This window comes from Acinonyx jubatus, chromosome F2 (assembly GCF_027475565.1).
Source record: "Acinonyx jubatus isolate Ajub_Pintada_27869175 chromosome F2, VMU_Ajub_asm_v1.0, whole genome shotgun sequence".
Taxonomy (NCBI): Eukaryota; Metazoa; Chordata; class Mammalia; order Carnivora; family Felidae; genus Acinonyx; species Acinonyx jubatus.
Genome location: NC_069394.1, coordinates 40,237,417 through 40,262,236, shown reverse-complemented (window position 1 = coordinate 40,262,236; position 24,820 = coordinate 40,237,417). Strand labels below are relative to the sequence as shown.

The following is a 24,820-nucleotide window of genomic DNA, read 5'->3' as shown; positions in this document are numbered from 1 at the left end:
GGGCTCAGACTTGCACTTGTGTGTACAGCAAGTACGAGCCTGATTTACAGTAAGTGAACAGAGAACGTCTCATATCTTCTGCTTGCAGTATGCCATACATGAAGACAGTAGTTACTGACATCTTGGTGGGCTTAAATAATTTACAGCCTTTTTCTCAACGTTAAAGAAGCCAAGAAATCATCCCAATTCTTATTTGGGGACTTGAGATGCTGGAGTGCATTACAGGCTTTATCAACACTTTCTAAGAGTTGACGAGGATTTGGCTTTAATCTAGTAAATGAAAATTTCACCAAGAGTCATGGAAGAGTTATGAAGTGCAATGCTCTAAATGATGCACTTTCAAATAACCAGTGCCTTTCCAGACATTCAGTCCCATACTGGACCAAAATACCACTGACAACAGTTCCGTGAGAAAATGATTTTTCTAAATAGATCCATATAAACCAGGCTGAGTGATTAAGGGGGAAAATGAGTTTAATAATACAGTATTAGACTGCGTATCATCCAAGTAAAGTGTACTGTAAAAAATGTTTTGAATATAAAATTGACCTCCGGTAACTTTAGTGTTGTAAATACTTGTATTATAGTGAGGTAGACAGTTTAAAAAAACTCTCCATTAGACAGACTTAAAATTTTGTAATAATATTTAAGAAAATGATAACATTATGAAAGAATGAAATATCTGATTAATGCGTAACTTTGTACAACTCGAATATAAACTTTTAAAATATTAGAAATTATAACATTTGAGTGCATATAAGGTTTGTACATTAAGATGAATTGCATGCTGTCCATTTCCCCTTTGCACTTTCAGCCACCTTAAATAAACAAATATATACAGCCGTAACAGAACAACAGTGCATCCAAAGCAAATGTGCATTTTAAATTATTTCTCCTGGCCAAGTCTTTTTTTTTTTTTTTTTTTACTTAGCATTTTATATTAGCATTTTTTAAAAATCATTCTCACCCTTTCTTGGACAGTTTGTAGTTCTCTGAACCAAACAAGCAACAGGTTTAGATCGAGAGAGAGCAAAACCATTTAGGAAAAAACAAAAACTTTTTTTTTTTAATGGTTGGTACAAGTTCCCTTGTTTAAACCATTTCATGGTCAAAGCTAGGAAGGAAACTAATGCTGCAAAGGGCCTACATATGGGCAATGTTTGAAAATAATACTGGTGCAGGCTGGGGGAAAGTTCATGTTTCTGACAATCTGGGAATGGTATTGAAATTGTGTTGTGCTCTCTCCTGCTTCCTTTCGGAAGATGAATACCGCCCCTGCCTCCTCCCTCACTGTCCCTTCCCCATCTCCCACTCCAAGCTCAATGTAACACTTAGCTCTTTTCACAGTTTCTCATTACTAAGTTTTAAAAACATTGCCTAACTGGTAATTACAATCTGAAACAATTCTTTTGGGGGAGCCCTGGGCTATTGCTGGTTGGTAATCTTCCAGGAATGTTAGAGGGGAGAAAACATAGATTTTAAAGAAATCTACGGGCACAGGGACCTGTGTCCCCTTTCATCCTCTCTTCCCTGCTTCTGGCCTGCCCCCTTCTCCCCATGCTTCCTTGGGGCCCACGACCTCCCGTCCTGACTTCATCCTCTGCTTCTTGGCTCATTTCCCCTCCTCTGCACCTCTTACCTTAGTTACATAGCTTCCCGTCCCTACTCACTTTTTGTTTAACTGGAAAATCACCTTCCCCTTAAAAGGGGATGTCTGAATTTTGGCAAATTCTGTTCAAAGAAATCAGTTAGAAACAGACACCACAGAAGGGTTTTTCCTGGGTTACCTCCAGCCTGGCTAATACACCTCAGTGTCAGCCCCATCAGAGGCAGGCCTTGTGGTTTCTCATTATCCTTCAGGGGGTTCCATTTGGACTCATTCTTGTCATTCCATCCATACCAGTCCCCCTTTCCCCTACCAGAAAAAGCAACAGAAAGGACCTGAGACCCCTTGAGTGAGATGCCGGTTGCCAGCTCCCTCTCCTGGGAGAGCCCAGGGCAGCCAGGTATAAAAGCAAGTTCTTCTAAAGCTAGGGCCGTTCCTGGCTTTCCTGTTCCCGGTGCCAATTCCTCTATTTGAACACTCTTCTGCTTGGGAGGTCACAAGGCATAGGCTAGGCCATGGCCAGAAAAAACAAACAAACAAACAAACAAAAAACCCACCTTCTTTACACGGATAGAAAACAATCAAACCAAGATGTGGTCAAAGGTGATTCTTCCTCCCACACTGTTTCTCTTCTTAAGCTACAAAATTTTCAATCCTTGGAGCGGTTGAGAAACAGGTATGCGTCTCCCCGCCCCCCACCTCCTATCAAAACCTGTGAGACACACAAGGAAATCCAAAGCCACAGTAATAAAGGAAAAAAAAAAAAAAAACTAAAGAAATCCTCCTTGGCTTGTTTTTCCAGGGTGGCCAGGCGAGGTGTGAAAATCCGTATCTCCCTCTGGGCTGGCAGGTGGAAGGTTCTGGGAAGGCTGCGCACCCTCCTCTCCCACCGGGCTGCATGTCCAGGCTGTTCCCCCACCCTCTGCCTCCTCCAAGGCCAGCTCCTCCTCCGCCTCTCTTTAGTCAAGCCTCCCCTGCGGTCAGGGGCCAAGGCAGCAGGAAAGGCGCCGCTACCTGCAGCCGCAGGACTCCACCACCATGTCCTCGTACTGCTTGTAGACCACGTTATTGCCGGCGTCGATGTACAGGATGCTGATGGGAGTCAATTTGGTGGGCACGCAGCAGCTGGGCGGGGTGGAGCCGGGATCCATGGAGTTCATCAACGTCTGGATGATGGCGTGGTTGGTGGGCTCCAGGTGCGAGCGCAGCGGGAAGTCGCACACGCCTTCGCAGTGGTAGGCCTCGTACTCCAAGGGCGCGATAATCCAGTCGTCCCAGCCCAGCTCCTTGAAGTTCACGTGCAGGGGCTTCTTGCTGCAGCGCAGCCTCGACTTCTTGCCATGCCGCTTGCCGTGGCGGCTGGCGAAGGCCGTGCGCCGCCGCCGGCGGCCGGGTGAGGGCAGCCAAGGCCCGGCGTCCGGGGCGCCCGACGGCGGCGGCCACGACCCCTCGGCGCCGGCGCCCGGGCCCGCGACCTCGGCCGAGCCCAGCTGCTCGCGCATCTCGGCGAACAAGTTCTTGCGCTGGGATCTGGTGAACACGACGAGCAGGGCGCGCTCCTGGGGGGGCCGCACCCTCCGGCCGAAGCCCAGACTCCGCAGGTCCGGGGGCGGTGGCTGCTGCTGCGGCCCCGGCGCGCGTGCCTCGGCCTCCCCAGCTCCCGGCTCGCCCCACGCGGCCCGCAGCTCCAAGCACAGCTGCTTCCAGGGCTGCTGGCGCAGGCCCTGCCACACGTCGAAGACTTCCCAGCCGGCCCGGGGCGCCCCCTGCGGGTCCAGGGTCCGTGCGTCCAGCAGCTGGGGCGACAGGCAGGGGAAGAGCTGCACGTGGAGCGGCCCGGCCGGCGGCCCCCAGGGCGCTGCGGGCGCCTGGCGAAAGAGCCGCAGCTCCGCGCCCACCAGCTCTTCTTTGTCTGAGAGCGTGGACACATCAAACAAATACTTCTGTCTCCGGAGAGGAGTGTGCGAGAGATCGTCTGCGAGATAAAAAATAATTACAGTCAGTTTCACTTAAGGGGGAGATCAGTCCGGTGCTCTGCGGCCGCCCCCGGGAGGAAAAGGGCGGGGAGCGGGGCAGGCCGGCTGGGAGTCCAGCTCGGCCAGCCCGGGGCCTGACCACCCGGGCTCCCCGCCTGGCCGGTGCGCAGCCAGAGGAGGGGGAGCATCGGGGCAGGCCCCCCTCCTCCTGTCAGCCGGGGGCTCCCAGGGCGGAAGTCCTTGGCTGCCGGAGAGGCGGCGGTGGCGGCGGCCTCCCTGGTTTCCCCTCCAAGGAGCCTGCGTAACCACTAATGTGCCCTTTGTGGTCGTGGACCTGGGCCGCGCTTCCCCTAGACCTCCTTTTGGCTGGCTGGCTCGTTCTCATCATTCACGTCTCGGTTCAAATGTCACCTCCTCCGTGAGGCCATCTTCGACCACCCTGATCTAAAGTAGCCTCCCTTGGTCACTATCACAGGACCTGGCTTATTATCATCCGGGCACTTAGCATTATCTACAAACACTTGCTTATATTTGTCTCTTTAGTGGTCTTTCCCAGCAACATCCTGCCCCCCTCCACTGACCCATAGGAGCTAGGACCATGTCATGTCCATCTTGCTCAACGCAGCCGGTACAGCTGTGCCAGCTGGAGTACATGCTGGGCAATAAGTGAGAAACGTAGCTATTCGCATTCTGGGTGCCCATTATAATCATCTAGAGAAGTTAATAATTACCAGTGCCAGGGCTTGCTTTAACCAATTGCATGAATATCTGAGGGTAGAGCCTGGGTACTGGGTTTTTGTCAGTTTTGTTTGTTTGTTTGTTTCTTTGTTTTTAAGCTCCAAGATGATTTGAAGATGCAGCCCTAGTTTAGACCCACTGGTCTGGGGGGATGTTGCTGCCCATTAGACAGTTTTGCTGAAGCATTTAGGCCCAACACAAAGCTGACAGATTGAAGATCGACTATATGATCTGTTCCTTCCTTCCTTCCTTCCTTCCTTCCTTCCTTCCTTCCTTCCTTCCTTCCTTCCTTCCTTCCTTCCTTCCTCAAATTCACCTACCATTTTAACAACAAACAAAAGAGCAATGAAGCTTTCAGAAGTCTGCAGGGGGCAAAGGAACAAACACACACACCAGGCATCTATCCGTTGAGAAGATCCCTCAGTCAAAGAGAAATACACCAGTAAGGAGAATACCTCAAACACACACACACACACACACACACACACACACACACACACACACACACTCCCCTTCACCCACCCACCCAACTTGAAATCTTCTTGCTTCGCAACTCATCTTGCAGATTAAATTTTTGATTACAAATAAGAAAAAGAAATTTGGGGCACATGATGGCAGGGGGTGGGTGGCGGGAATAACAAGCTTTTAAAATCCAAGATGAATTCTTTGGGACCAAGGCACAACTTGACTTCTTTTTTGATGCATTTGTGCATGAAGCCAACCCCACTTCAATGTGCAAGGCGGAAAGCTAACCAGATTTTCCTGGGCTGCCTTCTCATAAAATATTTACAACCCAGCAAATACAAAAATCCCCAAAGCCCCCAGCTTTCCCCAGAAGCTAGTAAAGTTTGGTTCGATTTCAATAGTAAAAGCGTCACTGGGTCCTGGGTCCGACCCTCCCTGCCTATCCAGATGTAGCCCCAGGGCACTGGGTCTGGAGCCTCAGCCACACCCAGTCCCCACTCTAGGCTGACTGCATGGCTGGCTACCTCACTCTAACGCACAAGTCCTGACCTGAGATGGAGCTGTGGGAAGGGTTAGAGAGGTGAAGAGGGAAAAGCTGCTGGAGGCGGTTGATTTATGGAAGCCAAGACCTTCAAACCGGCCAGGGTCACATTAAAATCAGTGGGAACTCAGCACACTTTCTTCTCCTCCTTTAAAGAAACCTGTGTCTGACAACCCTCAGCCACCGCCCAGATCTCTGGACCTATTGCCTTAGGCTTCACTTTCTTGCCTCTCATATTTCTCTCTCCCTAAACTAAGGGTGTGATGAGATGGACAAACAGAAGGCATTTGCTGCACCAGCTAAATATTGTGAGGGCTGATGTGTTTTTCATCCTTACTTTATCCACAAGCACAGACCAGTTCTGTAAGGTAGATATTCTTATTGTTCCCATTTTACAGGTGGGCAAACCAAGGTTTGGGGAAATTAAGTTAATTACCAAAGTCTGACAGCTAGTAAGTGGTGAAGTTGAGATCCAGACTTAGGTCTGTTTAATTCCAGAGTTGGAGCATTTAGCCCCTAAGCCCCATTGCCTCTCCATTGTAGTCCAGGTACTAGAGTTTAAAAGCAACCAGGAATGGCTGGGGTATAAGGGATGGGGGGATACAGTCCAAACTGTATTTTCACGGCTTGCTAGGAATAAAACATGGACTCCTTAAGGAAATCATTTCCATCCCTGCTTACATAACTCTTGAGACAATTTGTCACTGGCTGGAGAGCATAGAAAGGTGCAAAGGGTAATGATTTATTTATATCTCTCTCGTGAAACATGGAGAAAGCAGCCTATTTTGTTTCTACTCTTTTTTTTTTAAGTGTGGGCTAACAATGGTTAGTCTGCACAGCTGAATTACTTTTCTCTACTTCTCAAAAGGTGTCAGAACAGAGGAAAGCATCTGTAGAGAGAGGGTTCTACTGATGGTGCAGCCTTGGGATTTCTGATGGTCTTTCTAGCAAGATCAGCCAGTTCTTAATCTTTCCAGGGCTCAGGGAAAGAGTGCAAATGGGAGCTTCAGTCTAACCTGCTCCTTTCTCTTTCCATTGCAGCTCCAACAGCCTCACCTGCACCAGTGTGGACTCCCTTGCTCACAGGTGCAAGCTTCCAGGCATATATCTGGGGCAGATACATTCTTAGGAGGACAAACCCAATGAAGAAGTTGTCCAGGCCCTTGAAGGGGACTCTGGGCTAGTTGGGCAAGAGCTCTATGGTTCAATGACCACAGTAGAATAGTAGCTCTCAAGGCCACTAAACCTGTAGAGGCCCCTTAAGTCTGCACCCTCAGCACCACACAGCGTCAAGCTTGTTAGAAATGCAAATTCTCTCAAGCTCCAGAGGTTTCTTATGGAGCCTAGAAAATGCATCTTTCTGAAGCTCCCAGGCAATGCTGATTCTGCTGGTCTGGGATCTCACTGTAAGAGCCATGAATCTACATGAGCATGTCCCCTTGGCTCCTTAGATTCCTCACCATGTGGGGTGGAGCACCACTGGAGGTGAGGCAAAACAGGGTCCTCCAAAGCACAAGACCCAGGGCAGACTCTAAGGTCGCACTCACTAGAACCAAGTCACTATTCTTCCCAGCTCCTTTTTGCCCCACCCCCCACAGCCACCCCCACATTTTTGGTACTCTTTCAGCCACATGTACTCTCACTGGGTCTCCAGAACCTCTAACCCCTGAACAGAGGGTCCAAGAAGGTGGCTTCTCTGTGCAGCTCTCCTACAGACCACATTCCCCACCTGTCTGGACCTGCTCTGGGGCCATGCATCACAGAAATCGCCCAAAGGAGGCATCCAACCTGGGGAGTGCACACACCACCATCCCCTGTGACCCTGAAGACACTTTGACTGCTGACCTGGCATCAGAAAGCCTGGCCTTGCCGTCATGGCCACCTCTGGGTAGGAAGCCAGCCCTTCACACTCCCTTCCCACAAGCCCCCTCTCCCACCAAGTCCTCATAAATGAGGGCTGATATCACCGGTTGACCCTCTCTCCCATCCTCCTCACTAGAAACATGAACCTTCCCTTCTGTTTCTGGTACTTTCTTACATCCTGGGAGGGAATCCTAAGGTTTCCACCTTTAAATTGAAATCAATCAGTAATCATGGGAGCTTTTTATTTTGTTTTAATTTGCACCGACCTGGTTTGTTACAGCTTGGCTCAGACTCCAGTTTACTCGGTGTTTGTTGAGTATTAGACGTACAGACCTTGCGAGTTACAGTTGCTGGATTTGTGCCTATCACCTTTCCCAGGTGGGTGGATGGAGGAAGGAGGAGGAGGAGAGAAGGAGAAGGGACAAACATCTGTATACTTGAAGAGAAGTCTTCATAAATAGGTCAGCCGTTTTTGAGTTAAGAGCAAGTTGGTAAAAGGCTGAGGACACCTCAAACATGTACATCTAGTGTGGAATTTGACAAACAATTTAAAAAGGACACAGATGAAGGCACAAGAAAAAAACGAATCACTTGCAAGGTAGGGACTGTAATGCCCATTTTAAATTAGAAAACTGGCCTAGGACAGTAAAGTCATCAATGCGGGGTCGCAGTCTCAGTACGTGGCCGGAGAAAGCTAAGAAACAAACACCAGACGGGAAAGGAAAGGTTGCCCACAGCACCAAAGACCCGACACCCAAGAACCTGAGCCCCAGGAGGGCGGCCTAGTCGAGGGACTCCAGGCGGCAGGAAATGCGCCCTGAGGGTCCCCCAGGGCTACTCACGCTGGGGCCAGCTCCGCTGGGCCACCCAGTGGAGAGTTTCTGAAAACCCGCAGTTTCATTTGGTTTGGGGCGGAAAGCTCACACACTGCATTTTTTCCAAGACATTCCTGAGATAGGTACACAGCTTGAGGTCCCGCTTGAGAGTCCTTGCGGGTATTTTTTGTCTCTCGCCCCTCACCCTTCCAGGGTGCCCCCGCGGCTCCAGCTCTCTAGGCTCCTCAGTGCGTGCCGGGCTCTCGTCCTTTGCATTTGAGGTGACCCTAGAGGGCCCCACTCGCCTCCACCCGACACCCCGCCACGCGTCCCGCCCCACGTCCTCCAATGGCACAGATCCTGCGACTAGGCAGGGGCTCAGAAAGCCGAGATGATAGTGGACTTTCCCACCCCCACTTCCCTAGGTGGGGTGGGGAGGAGTAAGAAGGGGCGGGATATTCACCCATCTTTACAACTAAAACTCCAGACGTCTTTGCAGCTAACCCTTTCCCCCAACCCCCTCATTTTTTGGCCAACAGCCGCACTGAACGCGTATGGGGCGCGCCTTTGTGGCAGGCCAGTGCTTGGGCTTTGATGGCCTCTGTCCCTGAATCCTCACCGCTGGCGGTGAGACCCGTTCTACTTTACATTCATTTATGGATGCAGAAACTGGGATTCTGTGAGTTATCTTCACTTGCCCAATGCCTTGCCACTAGTAAAGAACAGGATCTGAAGGTCTTAATTCTATCCGGGGCCCTCAGACCTGTGGCCACGCCTCTTCCAGGGCACTCGTTGGGCGGTGGAGCAAAGAGGGAGGAAAGACACGCGACGCAGATTCATCACCAATGCCATCAATTCAAGGCGAACTGGGTTCCCCAAGGATTTTTTTTTTTCCTTTACTAGAAGGAGGATCTCCAAGCAGGAATTGCACGGTTAGATTGGAAGTCACTTGCTCCCTAGTTACTCAGCTTCAGCACTGCCTGAGGTGCCAAAGTCGACAGGTTAGAAACACAGTCAGATGAACAGGGTGAGTAAAAATGAGCCACCAGCCCTCTCTCCTGGGGCGTGAAGGCCTCTGAGTAATTTGTGCTCCAACGATTACCCTCTCCTGGGACACAGTAATATATTGAGCATCCTCCTGTATTCTTGTCCTGAGTCCTGCCTCTGTTGAGATTTGTTGCAAACTGCTGATCTCACGAAGCCTCCTCACTGAGGTGCAGATTCAAGAGGCCATCCACGCAATTCACCCTCCATAGGGTGCACTTGCTTGACCATCCGGAATAGAAATCATAATAGCAAACAGTATCTATTGTGCATGATCTAAATTCTTATAACAACTTATTTAAGCCTCAAAAGTAACTATGAAAAAGAAAAGGATATCACGAGTATGCTCATGTTATGGACCAGAAAGCTTCACATGCAGATTGCTGAACAGTAACTTGCCCAAGATACCAAGAAGTAAACATGGCCATATGGCTCCGAAATCTGTGCCACCACCCTGGACATCTAGCCCTTGATCTCTGTGTCTGGTAGAAACTCTGAGAAGGCTCCTGCTCTTTCATGCAGCCCATGCCTGGGGGAAGAGCATCGGTCTCTAGTCTCTAAGAGTAAATCACTTCCTAAACAGCAGAACTGAAGGGATGTTAACAGTTGGGCTTTTGAAAGAGAACTTACAGGGAAACAATTCTCTCATCTACAAAATGAGGATAACATCAACTCACAGAGTCATTGCGGGAGGGGTGGCAAATGAGAAGAGTAGGAAAGACATTTATCTGAAGACGCGTGTGAATGTTAGTTACTACTGACAATGTGGAATTAGCACAAAAGTCTAGAGTCTAAGAGACATAGATTTGAATCCTGACCTGTAACTTAGTGGCTGAATGAACTTGGATACTCTAGGTCGTATAATCTCTCCCAGCCTCATAGGCCTCATCTTGTAAAATGGGAGAACCACCCCCCTACCTTGCAGAGTCATTGTAAAAGTCAGAGTCAAGGCAGCCAGGGCCAGCTGTACATGACACACAGAAGCACCCAATGAACACAGCCAAGATTACTGTAACCACCCAAATCAGGTAGGCAAAAGATGCACCTGTACTCCTCTTGGCCTTCTTTGAGGAGATGCAGTCCAATTGTTTCCACAGGATTTCCAGAAGTGAGTGGAGGAGAGGTGCTGGGAGGATGAGAGAAGCAAGGGCTTCCAGCTTCTATTCATCTGAGGTCCAGTGAGGGGCAAGGCCTATAGGGGTTGTGGCTTCACCCCCATCACACAGACCCTTTTCAGTGCTCCTGTCATTATGTCCCTCCACCACCAAGGTCTCTCTCACAACCTCCAGGTGGGCAACCAACCTCTAGCCAGAATCTCATCAAAGATAGGTCCCTCCTAGAAGGTTCCCTCCTCTGTGGGTTCAGGGCCAGTGCTGGCCCATATGCCAACCCTGGCATTTGGTTCCTGGCTGGGCAGACCCAGCCCAGACAGGCCTGGGGGTTAGTAGCCTTCCCTGCCCCTCGCTTCCCACTTTGGAGCCCTTTTGTGGGGCATCATCTGTCCACAGAGGTAATCGGGGTGGGGATGAGGGTGATCTTCACAGGGCAAAGAGCCAGGCACATTTGGTGGGGAAGATGGGGTGTAGCAATGAATGAGGCCCAGCCACTGAGTCACCTGAGAAGGCCCTATAGGTTGGTGTGTGTGTGTGTGTGTGTGTGTGTGTGTGTGTGTGTGTGATCACCACACAGTCAACCATCTAGCTTCTCTCTAGATCTCTTGGCTTCCCCAGTGTTTTCTCCAATAGCTGGCCCAGAATTTGTCAGCTTGTTTTCCTCCTTTCAAAGCCAGAGAGGCCTCAGGCGGGTCCTCCACGGAATCTTCAGAGGCTTTTCCAGCCTCTCTCCCAAGCCTGGCCGACTGGCACCCTCCTCCCTGCAAAGAGTCTGGGCCTTGTAAACCCCATACGATTCAGCAGGTCTGGTGGCCAGCGGGGATCCCACAGAGAAATCCCAGTGTTCGAGCACCACGCTTGGGTCCAACGTGAGGAGGGGAGGGAAGGCGAACCCTGAATGCCACCCGACTGAACTTTGAACTTCCAGCACACCCGGAGCCTCAGCACAGCCTTCAATGGCAGTAAGGCGAGGTTCTGGCTGAAGAAGGCGGCCATCCCTCCCCCAGAGCACTGGGCACTGCGCACCCCCAGCAGGACTCGGAAGGCAAAGAAGCTTCAAGGAGACTCCTTTAGTTTCTCTAAGATGAAATGGATTCGTTTGTAAAGTGGTGTCCGAGGACTTAGTGCAAACGCTCTTGGCTACGAGTTCTTGAGAGGGGTTCAAGAGCCAGAGATTCAAAGCGGAGATCAAGAACACTTCACAGGCGTCTCTTTTCACTGCAGTCTCACCCTGGTCTCCCCAAATCTTAATTTGACATCACTGCAGATGAAATCCACACGGCAACTTGGTACCATTCCCTCATGCTGTAGCTTTTGTCCCCAACTTTCCGCGGAGTCCTGCCGTCCTCCACAGGTCACTGCCCTTCCCTTGGAGTTGCGCACGCAGGGCCCGGACCGGGTTGATCTGCCAGGGGCCGCCCTCGCTGCCCTGTTGACCAGCAGGGTCTCTGGGAGCCCACTGGAGTGACACAGACCCAGGATTGGCCAGGAGGATGACTTGCCGACGTGAACCAGCTTTCCCGGTTGGAAAATGATCGGGCCTTTTGACTAGAGAGGTTTGAGATCAAAAGTAGAAGAAAAGGTTCCATTGTATTTGGTTTCTCCTCCCTGACCAGTTCTCAGGTTGCAGGTGTGGAGAGGGGTTCCAACCGGCGTGTTGTGTGGACAGGATAGGACCTTCGGCGTCCAGGGGTCCTGCGTAGGAGAAACCTCAATGGTGTGTCTTCTTTAAAGGGTTGGGATCGTGGAAACTCTGCTTCAATGAGTTCACCTTGAGCTGACTTCCAAAATAACGTCGCACCAAAATGAGATTCGCTGTGGCAGCTATGGACCATAGGCCAACATCATTCAATTTCCCTCCCCACGGGGCTTAGGAGCAACAGTTCTGGGAAGTGGGATGAGGGCTGGACCATCTTGCAAAGCCAGATTGGCAAAGCGGGCGCAAGGATTCTCTTTGGTTCTCACGTTATTTAGGGAGAGTACGGGGTAGGGGGCCGTATAAACCACCCGGGATCCCAAAACCAACCCTCCGCGCAGCTCCTGCCCCCACTTTCTGCACGGCTCACTCAGCTCCACCGGCGTCCGCCTGGGCCACAAGCCCGCCCCTCTCCTCTCCAGCACGCCCACTACCCGGTCCCTAAGCCGAGCTCCGCCCCCAGACACCCCGGCCACTGGCTGCGCCGCGCGCGCTTCTCCGGGAACGCTGGCCAGCGCGGCCCGCCGCCCGCCGCCAGTCCCTCCTAGCTCCCGCAGCTTCTCACCCTACGCCGACCCAACCCTCTGCCCCCAGCAGCGCTAGTGGACGGTCCTGGAAGGCAGGGGACAGCAACCCTGGAACTCGTTAGGCCTACGAGGCCCGATTTCATTCCTGTAAACAGAGGGCACTTAACTGCCATTGAGCTTAAAGCCAGGACTTTGAAGGGAGACGGGGGTAGGGTGGGGTGCTTGAGGCCCCCAGCCACGAAGCGACGCGGAGATCCACAGTCCCGCTTGCCATACGTCGCGGCCTCCGCTGGGATACTGTCCCCGGATCTAGAGAGCATCCTTCGACCAGGGTTATTCTGTACCCGAGGACTTATTGAATTAGTGCCCTTCCCTTCCCGTAAAAGGCCCCCAGGGGGTATTGTTCATTTGCTCTGCGTCGTTTAAAGCACGCAGCAGTCCCGGCAGAAAGCAAACGTTTTCGTTCTGCCCTCTCTCTTTCGTACTTTTTCCCGCCCCTCCGTCCCGTTCTCTTCTCCTTCTCCTTACACCGCCCCAGAAAGACGACACCAATTGCTAGGAGGTGTGCCGCCAGAACCCAGAGAACTGAGACTGGGAGAAAAAACCGGTTGCGTTAGGACCTCCATCTATGCAACGCCCGCGTTCCCCGCGGGTCCAGGCGACGCGCAAACGCTCGGGTCGCAAGGGGGGAGGTTCCGTGTCTTCTTTCAGCTTGCGGAAGGGATTCTCAAGGCCTGTCGTGGGCTGTGGCTTAGGTAACTTGTTTTTTGGTTTTTGTTTTGTTTTTTTGTTTGTTTGGTTGGTTGGTTGGTTTTCTTTTAGTGTGGAGGAAAGGCCAGGATGTTTGGGCACGTTTTTCGATCCCCTCCCCCACCAGCAACTCTATCGCGCAAACTCGCAGAGCCCAAGAGCCTCCCGCGCCGGGGGAAAACGTTCAGTGTCCCTGTCAAATTAGCCTCCCCTGCAGAGGAAGCTCGCCCAGAATTCGGGCCACACTCGCACTCTCGCTGCAGAAGACACTAGGTGTTCTTAGCTTACTTGCTAAGGCGGCCCTTGTAAGAGTCTTCAAAGGCCTTGGGCCTTAGGGAAGGGGGTGACAGCAACTGATATTTAACAGCAAGCCAATGGCTTAGGTGTTTGTGGTTTGTGGCCTTGAAAATGTTTTAATCCTTCCCGCCAGAAGAGAAGAACAAACTTCTGCTTTAAAGCTTCCTTCCCTCAACCTCGGCCTTTTCCCAGGACCTTCCAGTCCACCGGCCTGGTAGAAGATCATGAACCTGGACAGCAAAGCAAACCCCACGCGGACGCTCACTCGGGCGCGCCCTCACGCGCACACTCTGAACGCTCAGCAATCCTTTTCCAAGGCTGTTCCCTCTTTCCGGGGAAATAAAGCCTAGATTGGAACCTTCTGCCGGCTTCCTCACTTGGCCGTCTGGTCTGCATTAGTGTTTTTATAAGGGACTCAAACAAATCGAATACAAGGTCACCAAATAATTAACAGTTGTGAATTCCCTCCGTCCCCATTAAAATACTTCCCTGCTTATATTTCATTTTCCGTTTGCCAACGACAACAGGGTCGGGGCAAAAGCGCTGCTGCGTTGATTACGCCACTCTGCGGCCCAGGTCCACCCAGAAACTCGCTGTTTTGCATAACATGCTGTACGGGACAAACTTCAATCGCGAGGGAACTCTGCAGCTCTGAGAATGCCCTCCTCGCGGCCCGGCTATCCCCACAATTGTCCTGCCCTGCCCTCTGATAATGGAGACCCACAAGGTAAACCAAGAAGGCAACAGTCAACGGCAGACTTTCCAGGGATTCATTTCTAGGGTGTCAAGTTCCTCAAGGATGTTCCGATCTCATTTTTGGTTTTTGATCTGTCCCCTACCGCTGCCTTTCTGAGAAGGCTATTGTAACAACCACCACCACCACCACCAGGGGAAAAAAAAATTTTTTTTTAAAGAGTCTTATTTCCAAATCATCTGGAAACCAAACTTACAGCAGTATTCCTAGACTCATTTTGGTTTCTTCCAAAACCAAGGGGGGAGGTTTTTTCCCCCCTTGTTTATGTGGCACTTCTAACTACAAAGCTGAGAGTTCCAGATTTGTTTCTCTCTTTCTCTCATCCTCTATCTCTCAGCCATGTTGAGTTCATAGAAGTTCTAATTGTCTGCCTTTCCCAGGCCCCAGGACTCCAGTACTAGTGGCCTTTGAATGGTTATATCATGTGCTAATTGCAATTTCTCTGTATCCAAACTGATCTATTCTGAACTTACAACTGCACCAGCACAAACGTGCAGTTTCCATCTTTGTGGATCCAAAGTCAAAGCACAATATGCAAGAATTTGTAAAGATCAGGGATAATGTGGTTTGTGCCTTTACAGAGACTACAAAGCACAGCACAGATTCAGACCCTCAAATCCAAAGATCTGCTCCAACTCCAAACTGGTTCTTAGAAATCATAGAATATTAGACCGGGTGGCAAATCTGTCCCCCCTGTTTTTTGTTCCCGCTTCCTGCCACCATCCTTTAGAAACTTTCTCACCCCTTATCCTATCCACATAGTGTCATCGTTAAGTACACAAGACCTAGAATTGGATGTGTGCTTCACCCCTCACTCCGTGTGACCTTAAGCAACTTGCTTAACCTCTCTGTCTTCCTTAATTCACCTGTAAAACACTGTTTATAGCACTTTCCCCAGGAGTTGTTGTAAGAATTAGATGAAATAATTCAGGTAATAGATTTTAGCACAGTACTTGGTATACAGTAAATGCTCAACATATGTTGGCTATTATTATCACCCCTAGATGCTGGAAGAGCAACCCGAAAGGAGGGACCTTTTTTTAAAAGTCGCAATCAGGTCTCCTCATTAGGTGTGTGTGTGGGGTGGGGAGAAGGTGGCAAGGATGCGGTAACAGAGAACGTGCTATCTTTATGACCCAAAGCGCTCTTCATTCACTTCCGACCGAATTTATCCCTACTCGCCCACTCTTAATCGCAAGCTTGAGGGGTGACTTTTGAGGTTCCGGGGTTCCCGGGTGAGGAAGGCTTGTTACAAATACTGTAGGTAAGTGAGGAGTTCCTGCCTCCCGGACCGGCTTCAAGACTCCTTGCATTTTCTTTGCTCCTCCCCCGAGGGACCCTGCAGCTCCAAGCCAAGCCTGCCGCATTCGACGGCGATTTAAACATCCCCGAGGCAAGGCGCCAAGTTAGCGCGGCCGGCCCAGCTCTCGGCTGGCCGCTGCTCTCTCCTACTTGCCCTGCCATCCACGGGTTGGGGGAGGGGATGTAGCAGGGTTTGGCGCGGTTCAGAGTCCCCACGTGAGAGGGGCGGAAGTCCTCGCCAGGAGCCGGGGATGCGCGGCTGGCGGGTCCCTTCCATCACGGGAGACTAGACACCGTTTGATGTGTTATGACATGAACCCTCAATTAGATCGCTGAGTTGAAACACTCCAATCAGGGGCCCGATGCTAAGCAAGCCCCGGAAGGTCCAGCCCGAGGTCACCGCCGGTGACACATCAAATCAAAATCAGTGAGAGGGAAAGTGAGGCTTTCCCTTTATCAAGCTGGCGCTGTAGCCCGCAACGCAACCCCTCCTCTGCGCGCCCCCTCCGGCCTCGAGCTCCGCACGCCTTCGCCCCCGAGCGGCGTGCGACGAGTCGCACAGCCTTCCCAGTCAACTAACTGCCTTTCTTCGCGTTTTCTGGGAACCTGAGAGAGTGGAGGAGACCGCGCCTTCGAAGCTGAGGTCCAAGTGGTCACTCCACGTCTCCTCCGGCTGGGGACCGCGTTCCAGAGTTGAAGCCGACGTCTGGGTCTTGGTCCCGCTAGCCTGGAGACCTGGCTGGGGAACAGAGGCCCCCAGGCCTGGGCGCGCAGCCAGTCCCTTTCCCTACCTCCGGCGCCCGGGGCGCCCAGTTTGGTGCCCGGGGGGAGACTGCAGCGCCAGCAGTGGAGAAGGGAGGCCGCGTCGGCGCGGGAGCTGAACCCTCCAGAGACCTCCCACTCCTGCCTGCACGCCACAGGCTTCGGTAGACACCTCCCAACAGCCTGCAGGGTCCCTTGGTCCCGGGCCAAACTCGGAGGGCGCAGCTTACGAGTCAGGGGTGCCTGCTTGGGGGAGGGGCGGAGACTCTTGCCACTTCCTTTGGGGAAAAGAAAACAGGCGCCCAGCCTCCCGCCAGCCTGGGCCTCCGGGATTTCTTCCCCTGGGGAAAGGCCTCTTAAGCAATTTTCTCTGAGCTTCTTTAGTGTCTCCACCAGGGAAGTGTAGGGTAGTCTTTGACTAGGGTAGCAGAGAAGGCGGACGGTAAACAGGATTTAGAGGGAGGGAGACAACAGAGGCAGGGAGAAGACCGGGTGGGGGGAGGGGGCGAGCTGCGCTGCGGGCACCGAGGTTGGGGATCCAGTTGCAGCACTACGAAGAAGCCACGTGTGTCTGCAAAGGTGACTTTAGTAGCCCTAAAATCACCATAAAATAGCCGGCGTTAATTTGCTGCCTGGACCTTTCAGCAGCTCATGAACCTCGCTGACCTCGGCTGCAGCAGCGAATCCAGCGTGGGCAGGAACCCTGGTCTGCAAGGAAGGTGGCTGCAAGGGTGGAGGCTGGGGTCTGAAGCCCGGGAAGAGCCCGGGGCTCGGGGGCCGTTAGCCTCCTCCGAAAAGGTCCGAGGACCTGCGTGTATTCAAGGCAGGCCGAGCGGAGCAGCCCTGTCCGCCTGAACCCTGGCGCTCGCGGGTTCCTGAGCGACCCCACTTTCACTGACCTGGGAGTAGGAGGAGGGGAACCGGTCAAAGCCGCGGAGCTAAGTCTGGGCAGGATGGTGGAATGGATAGCTGCCCCCAAATCTCTCTCTCTTTTACCTCCTCCTCCCTTTCTTCTCGACTCCTTCCTCCCCTTTCCCTTTTCTTTCTCTTTTCTTCCCTCCTTTCCTGCCTCCTTCCACGTTATTGTCTCTTTAGGAGCTGAGTTCCTGGTGCCTGTGGATCCCTCCTCAGTTTCTGGGGGCCATGGGGAGAGCGGGGTTCTCTTGAAGGCACTCACCACGTGGGCCATCTCGGGTGGCAAGGAGCTGGTGCACGAGTTTCCGCAGGCACCCACTCATGCACCCACGCCCTCGGAGGGAACCACGAATAGGGCCCCTGGGAGAAGCTCAAAGAGAGGAGCGATGCCTGGCTGGGAAAGGTGGATGAACACATCCATGCACCCATATGGATTAAGTACCAACAAACCCCAAACTTAGTTGCCCTGCCCCTGCCCCGCCCTGCCAGTTGCTCGCGGCTGCCTTAGCAGAAACGACTAGGTTGACGCCTCGGAGCCGCAGAGAGCACGCTCGCTGCAGGAGCAAAAACGCCCGAGGGCGCCGGGCTCCCTCCAGGCTGTTAATACCCCCCACATCCAGCGCTGGGGTGAGCTGAGAACCCTTGCTGCGGCTGGGTCGGGGCAATGCCAGACGCCGCTCGAGGACTCACTCCTCCGACCGCGGGACTTGCTTCTGCCGGCTTTTCCCGGAGCGAACGGGAGCTCGGGGCTTTACAACTGCTCACTCGTGCCCCAGGGCCCTCCCGGTCGGCCACCGCAGCTCAGGCCTTGTACCGCGCACCACGCACAACCCGAGACCCCGTGGCAAGGGTGCCGTCAGTCCCCGCCGCGTCCCCTCTCCAGACCCAGTGATTTGCCTGCCACCTCCCGTCCTCCACGCTTCCTCCACCAGCCACCAGACGAGCGGCCACCACGCTGCTTTCTGCAAAAGACAAGAGAAAGAAAGACGAGAGAGAAGGAAGGAAGGGAAAGAAGGAAGCGAGGAAGGGAGGGTTGAAAACCGGAGTCAAATCTGCAGCTGCATTCATAAACTTATTCGGGCTTGAGAAAAACAATTTAAGAAAAGAAAGGGGGAGGCGTCCAGAGCGGGATGGTAATTCACAAACGCAACCTCCTGCCAGAGCCGAAGCAGCGCCCTGGCTGCGGAGTTCCAGGGAGAGAGGAGTGGGGCATCTTCTTTGCCACTTACCTAGTCCCCTGTCTACAAAGCTAGTGATCGTATTAGCCGACTTGGAAGACTGGAAAAAGCTGGCGTTGATGCCCAGCTTCTCGGCGATGGAGTAAGTCCTGTAGATTGACAGCATGTACTCGTGGGGCACCACGCGTGGGCCCCTGCCGGGGGGCTCCTGCGCTTCGGGCTGCTGCGGCGGCCGCCGCCGGGGCCCATCCTGTGGCCGCGGTTGTGGCTCGTGGCGCTGCTGGGGCTCCCCGGCCGTGGCACTGTCTCGTGGCGCCCGCGGTATCTTCCCTTCCTTGCGGCTTCGCATTCCCTTGGCGGAGCCCAGCTCCGCGGACGACGACGAGGATGAGATGGAAGCCTGCTGGAAACCAGGCAAATCCCACAGGAAACTGATGAGGAAGACGGCCGACAGCAGGACTCTAGGGGTATCCATGGCGAGCGAGTGGCAGCGTCTCCCAGAGAGGCGGCGGCGCAGGGCGTGAGGGGCACGGAGCGGCTGGACAGCGGCCGGGGCCCGGCTCCTCGCGCGGACTCAGAGTGCAAGGAGCCGGGTCCCAGCCACACAAACCCCGGCCCTGCCACGCCCCCTCCCGCCCCTCGTCGGGAGGGGAGGGGTGGGGGGAGGAGGGGAGCGGAGGGTGGGAGGAGAGGCCGGTGGTGTGGCCAGGAGGTGTGGGGGAGAGGGGCCGCGGTGTGCCGGTGTGGCTGGGAGACGCAGCGCCCCCGCGGGACGCGCGCGGGGTTGCCGGGCGGCGTGCGCAGAGCGGGCCGGGAGCGCTGGGCCAGGGAAGGCGGGCGCGGTCGCCCGGCGGCGGGGAGGCCAGGAGCATCCGCAGCGCCAGAGTCCCCCTAGCACCGTCGGAAGCTCGCCCCCGCCCCCTCACCTCCTCCGCAGCGCAGCGCGGGCGCTAAGTCCTCTCCCGCTGCCTCCACTGTTCGGGGAGCAAGCGGCCCCGGAGGAGGGAAGCGGCGGCGGCGCCCCCCAGAGACTGCTCCCGGCAGGCGCGTCTGCAGCGGACTGCGCTCTGGCTCTGGCTGGTGATACCTTCCTTCCTCGGCCCCGACCTCCCGGCCGGCCGTTCGTTGCCTTCAGGGGCCCGCCCGGGGCCAGCGAAGCCTCACCGGGCTCCAGGCGCAGGGCCCAACCCCGAACAGCCCCATTCTCTCGGTGGGGTACCGCTCTCCACAAAGACAGGGCGTCTGTTCCCGACCCTCGAGGTCAAGCAAAGGCCACGAGTCTTTAGAGTCCGGATGGATGCTGAAAGCTGCCGCGCTCTACTGCAGGCCCCAGCCTCTCTTCTCGAAGTCCCCAGACTCTTCTGGCGCTGGCTTTAGCCGCTTCTTTTCTCCTCCGTCTCTTCCCGGGGTCCTCTTTCCTCGCGCGGCCTGGTCCCCCGCTCCACTGCATCCCCATTTTCCCACTCGTCTTTCCCTCCCGCCTTCAATACTTTCTCCTTCCCTAAGTTCCTTCTGCATTCCAATCCTTCTTTCCCCAGCCTGCTTTTCTTCTCACACTGCCCTCCCATCTCTGCCTTCCCACCCTCTCCCTCCGCGGCCTCCCCCTCCTCTTTCAGCGGACCCCTCCCTTTGCAGCTCTTCCCCAATCTGTTTCTCTTCAGTCCAGCCTCGCCCCATCACGAGTTTCCTTTATCTGTCCCCAGATTCCCAGTGCGTGTCTTCCCCGCCCACTGCCTTGCTCATTCCTGGGCCTGAACGCTGGAAGTCAAGGCGGAGGACTGCTTCTCTCCCACAGTGCTCTGTGCCCTGGAATGCTATGGTCCTAGAATCTCCTTGTGCATTTTTTGGGTGTTCAGCCACCAACCATAACATGCTCTCCTTTAGTCATCCCAACAGCTCTGTGCAGTTGGCCTCACCATTTTCACTTTCACAGATTTAAAAAAATGAGACAGGGGATAAATGACTTTTCCAAGGACACTCAGACAAGAGGACATGCAGCCAGGGAGAGAACCGAGGGCACAGACCCCAAATCCAGTGTTCCCATTCCAACATAGAAGAATGCATCACGGACCCTAAACCTCTATCACATTTGTGCCTTTTTCTTCTTTATGGTTTTATTTGATCTCAGATGATTTCCTCCCACACTTGTTTTGTATGTGTGTGTTGCCAGTCTTCTACTCCCCTTCCTCTCACTTTTGCTTCTCCCTGCCTTTTTCTGTCCCTGCAGAGGTCCACTGGCTTGACTGCAGGGGGAAGTTGCTCTTCCCCTCTCCCTTCATGCCTTAACTTCCTCAAGGTTTGGGCTCTGCTTTGGCTTCTTTGGCACTGGCCTCCCCCAGATAATAGCAAACACCTAAGAGAACTTGTGAACTGGCAGGATTGTAAGCCCTTTACACATATTATTTTATTTAATCTTCAAAATAGTCTTATAAGTGCTGTTATTATCCCTATTTTACAGGTAGGGAAACTGAGACCTCAGGTCACACTGCTCCAGGGTCTGTGCTGGCTGTTCTCCTCCTCATCTCCCCCACAGATGCCCCTGTGGCCCTATAGCAATCCCATGTACATCCCCTAGTTTTGACTTTGTGATTGGCAGGTTCTGACCTTTAGACTCAAGGGATGCTTTACCATGACCTTCTTTCCTGTCTGTGCATTAAAATTGTTTACTATTTACTAAATTAGCAACATAAAAGGGAATGACACTGAATGGGGTAAAGTTGTTTCTCAGATTTTTAGCTGCTCCAACAAATCACCAAATTAAAATGTATTTACCTTTATTAGTTCCCTTCCATTCCTTCTTTACTTTTTTGTGCACATCATTTCCATATTACTGCAATCCAGGGATAGATGCCATGCTGTATCCTGCCCTTGTCACTTAACATTATACCCAAAGCACATCTGCTGGTCCTTCTTTTCATTCTTTTGTTTGCTTTTTGTATCAAGGCCAAGCCCATTTCCCCCTACATCTCTCCCCTGTGCCCTCCTGCCCCTCTTTGCAGGTCTTCACCCCCTTCACCCCCTTTCTCCAGGCCTGCACATGCCACCTCTGCAAAACCACAGACTCAAAACTCACTTCTCACCTGCAGAAGCAGCGTTTCCCCCCTTCCGCCTACCTGTCACCCCTGGGATGCACGCCGTCTCTCCTGGCCTGGCCCCGCTTCTGGCTCTGTACATCCGTCTCCTGAGTGTCATCCAGAAGAGGCTTCCTCCTTGTGGTCTCTCTCCATCCTTTCCCTCGGGGAAATGAACACTTGTGGTTTGTGTTATCAGTGTTTTAATTTCTATCAGTATGGAGTCTGGTTAATGATGATTCATGGTTTCAGACCCTCCATCCAATAAGAATGTTTCCTGCCTGTAACTGCAACCCAGCGTGTTCTCTCTTCATTTTGCTCACAGCAATCATTATCAGCTACAAGTTATCGGTAAACAGGAAACAAAGTAATGAGCCTATTTGCTGTGGCTTGGGATCTCTCAGCACACTAGATAGAGTCATGTGTTAGTGTAAATGACACTGAGACAGGGACCACAAAGGATGTGGTCTGTCTTCCCAGCTCTAAGATTCCCCCCCGGCAGGGGGGCAGTGGGGAGGGGAATATTACTCTCCTACATAACTACCCACTTCTGGTCTATGCAAGGAAAGTGTAGGCTGCCCTTTGCCTGATGGGCTGCAGCTCTGACTTACAGGTGAGCAAATAAACTCGGGGGCTGGGCCCAAGGTCCAACGCTGGTCAGTAGTCTAGTCAGGCCTGGGAGGCAAGTCATTGTGACTCCTAATCCAAGGCTTCCCATATATTAAAAAACATCTCATATTTCAAATATCGTGGCAGTGATCCCCAGTCATGTATAAAGTCCTATCTCTTCCTCCCTCATGGATACGTTTCAAATAGGAATTTACCCCAATGTTAGTAAGGCCATGCCAAGGCCTTTGCTGTGCGTGCGTGTGTGTGTGTGTGTGTGTGTGTGTGTGTGGTAAAAATATACAGAGAAAAAACTACAAGTGAACATATGCTTTTAGATCTTCTCACAACATTTTGAGAATTTGAAATAGTAGATAGGAGTTAAGTTTCAGTCCAGTCTTCAATTCTCTCATATTTCCTCAGTGGTTTCATCTATGAAGAACATAAAAAAGGGGTAAGAGTTTCTTGAGCTGAACTGAGGTCTGGCGTAGGCACCTTTAGCAGTTTCCTGGGGCATTCTTTTCCACGGTTAGATTTTCCCCCCACATAGAAGGGAATAGGGACAACGTGCAGTATGGTATGTCCTGCCCCCCTGTGGACAGCGAGGGAGTTATCTTTGGAGCACCCAAACCATGCTGACACAGAATGTTTAGAGGAGCTTGCCAAGATCAGCGAGGGATAGGAATATCTATGAACATGATTTTAAGAAATTAGAGAGTCATTTGACTCTCGAATGTGTGTAGCATTTGACAACAAAGTCTCCATAGGTGAGAGATGTGCCTGCCCAGAAATATTGGACCAAAAACAAGTAGAAACGGCCTGTTACTATCTGAAATCTGAGCTGCCATTGTCTCTAAATTATTATTTCATATTTACCCAAGGAGAAAGATGCTCTTAAATAAAGGAGTTTGTATCTTTTATTATGTCATTTTTAATTGAAATGTCACTTGGAAAGCAACTTCAGTAAAAGTAACTGAAGAGGGGCGCCTGGGTGGTTCAGTCCATTAAGTGTCCTACACTTGGTTTCGGCTCAGATCATGATCTCACGGATCGTGAGTTCAAACCCTGGCTCGGGCCCAGTGCTGTTGGAGCAGAACCTGCTTAGGATTCTCTCTCTCCATCTCTCTCTGCCTCTCCCCTGCTCGCTTGCTCTCTCTCTCTCTCTTTCTCTCTCTCTCAAAATAAATAAATAAACTTAAATAGAATTTTTCTAAGTAACTGAAGAGATTTGAATTTTAATGTGGGCCCCACCCACAGGTGAGGTAACCATTCTTTAAAGGTTCTGGAGTTAAAATACAAATGTTATTGAGTAGGGTCCCCATTCATATTTTATGACCAGCGTTATACTATTCTACATAAATTGATAAACTGGTGATCTGATAAGATTAGTTGTGACCTATGTGGACCAAGAGAAATGAGATTCAAGATTGGTAGATTTGGGTTAAAAGAAAGCAAATGACAGAAAGGGTCCAATAAGTGGGTTTAAAGTTCTGACGAGAGGGGCGCCTGTGTGGCTCAGTGGGTTAAGCGTCCAACTTCGGCTCAGGTCATGAACTCACGGCTCATGAGTTCCAGCCCCACATTGGGCTCTGTGCTGACAGCTCAGAGCCTGGAGCCTGCTTTGGATTCTGTGTCTCCCTCTCTCTCTGCCCCTCCCCGTTCGTGCTCTGTCTCTTTCTGTGTCTCTCAAAAATAAATAAACATTTAAAAAAAAAATTTTTTTAAGTGCTGAGGAGGAAGCCAGCCAGGTGAGGCTCACATCAACCATACTTACTCCAACCTGAGCAGCCCCGCTCTTATGTTTTTGACATTTTCAGAAAATTTCATCTGCAGAAAAGTTCCTTCCAAAAGGAAAAAAAGAAGCCATTGGCTTAGAGTCATGAATGAACAATGTTCCTTAAAGAGTGAAAAATGTAGCAGCAGGAAAAAGGTGACGATTCTCGGCAGAGGGTGGGATGAAAGCAAACCTAACCAAACACTACGGGAAAAGACCTTGGAGGAAAGGGTACACGTAAGATACAACTTCTTCTTCACACCTCAGACTGGGAGGTACCAGCTCTGACATCCTCCTCCTGTTGTGTTGGGACTGATGATTCTGGTTCTTCTGTTGTTTCCTCTGCTTGTTGGCTTGGCACTCCCATTCTTTCCCAGAATGAATCACAGACAAGTTAGATGAAACAGAATGAGGCGTCATGCCTGCTGGTATCCTACTCACAACCTCTGTGGCCTCGGTTTCCCCACTCCATCGGCTGACTCAGATGTGGCCGGTCCCACGCCTGCCTCCAGTATGACAGCACTGAGATTGGCAGGGAACGTGAGCTTCAGTTCTGAATATGGCGAGAAGCACAAAGACTCACTGGAGTGTCACATCAGCCACTCACTGCTCTCCTTTGTTTGGTTGCACCGCGTGGCACAGAGATGTCCAACCATGTTGTAGTTTGCCAATACCAATAGTTCTCAAAGGGTGGTCCCTGGACCAGGGACATCACATCAACATCACCGGGAAGCTTTTTAGGAATGCACATTCCTGGGCCTCAGATCTACTGAATCAGAAACTCTGGGGCTGGGGCCCAGAGACCTACACGTCAACAAGCCCTCGGGGGATTCTGATGCTTGCCTAGGTTGGAGAACCATTGGTCCACACTGTCAGCACCATGAAATAGGGGCAATCTACCTGCCAAGAACTTCGAGAAATGCTTTGATTTTTAAGAGAAAGCTGTAAAGGAAATGCATAGTATGCAACTTTATTCTCAAATTAGTGATTCTTATTCCTAATGAGCAAATAATTTTCATTCCCCACGT

At 52.1% G+C, this 24,820-nt stretch overlaps 1 protein-coding gene across 1 annotated transcript; it reads right to left on the bottom strand.

Annotated features, from left to right (window-relative positions):
- GDF6 (growth differentiation factor 6) lies at positions 1-19,886 on the bottom strand. Its single transcript, XM_027064192.2, has 2 exons — positions 18,393-19,886; positions 1-3,581 (listed from the first exon to the last, which is right to left on the bottom strand). Exons 1-2 carry the CDS (start codon positions 18,814-18,816, stop codon positions 2,617-2,619), a joined length of 1,389 nt encoding a protein of 462 aa, XP_026919993.1. The 5' UTR covers positions 18,817-19,886; the 3' UTR covers positions 1-2,616.
- Between the last annotated feature and the right edge of the window lie 4,934 nt (positions 19,887-24,820).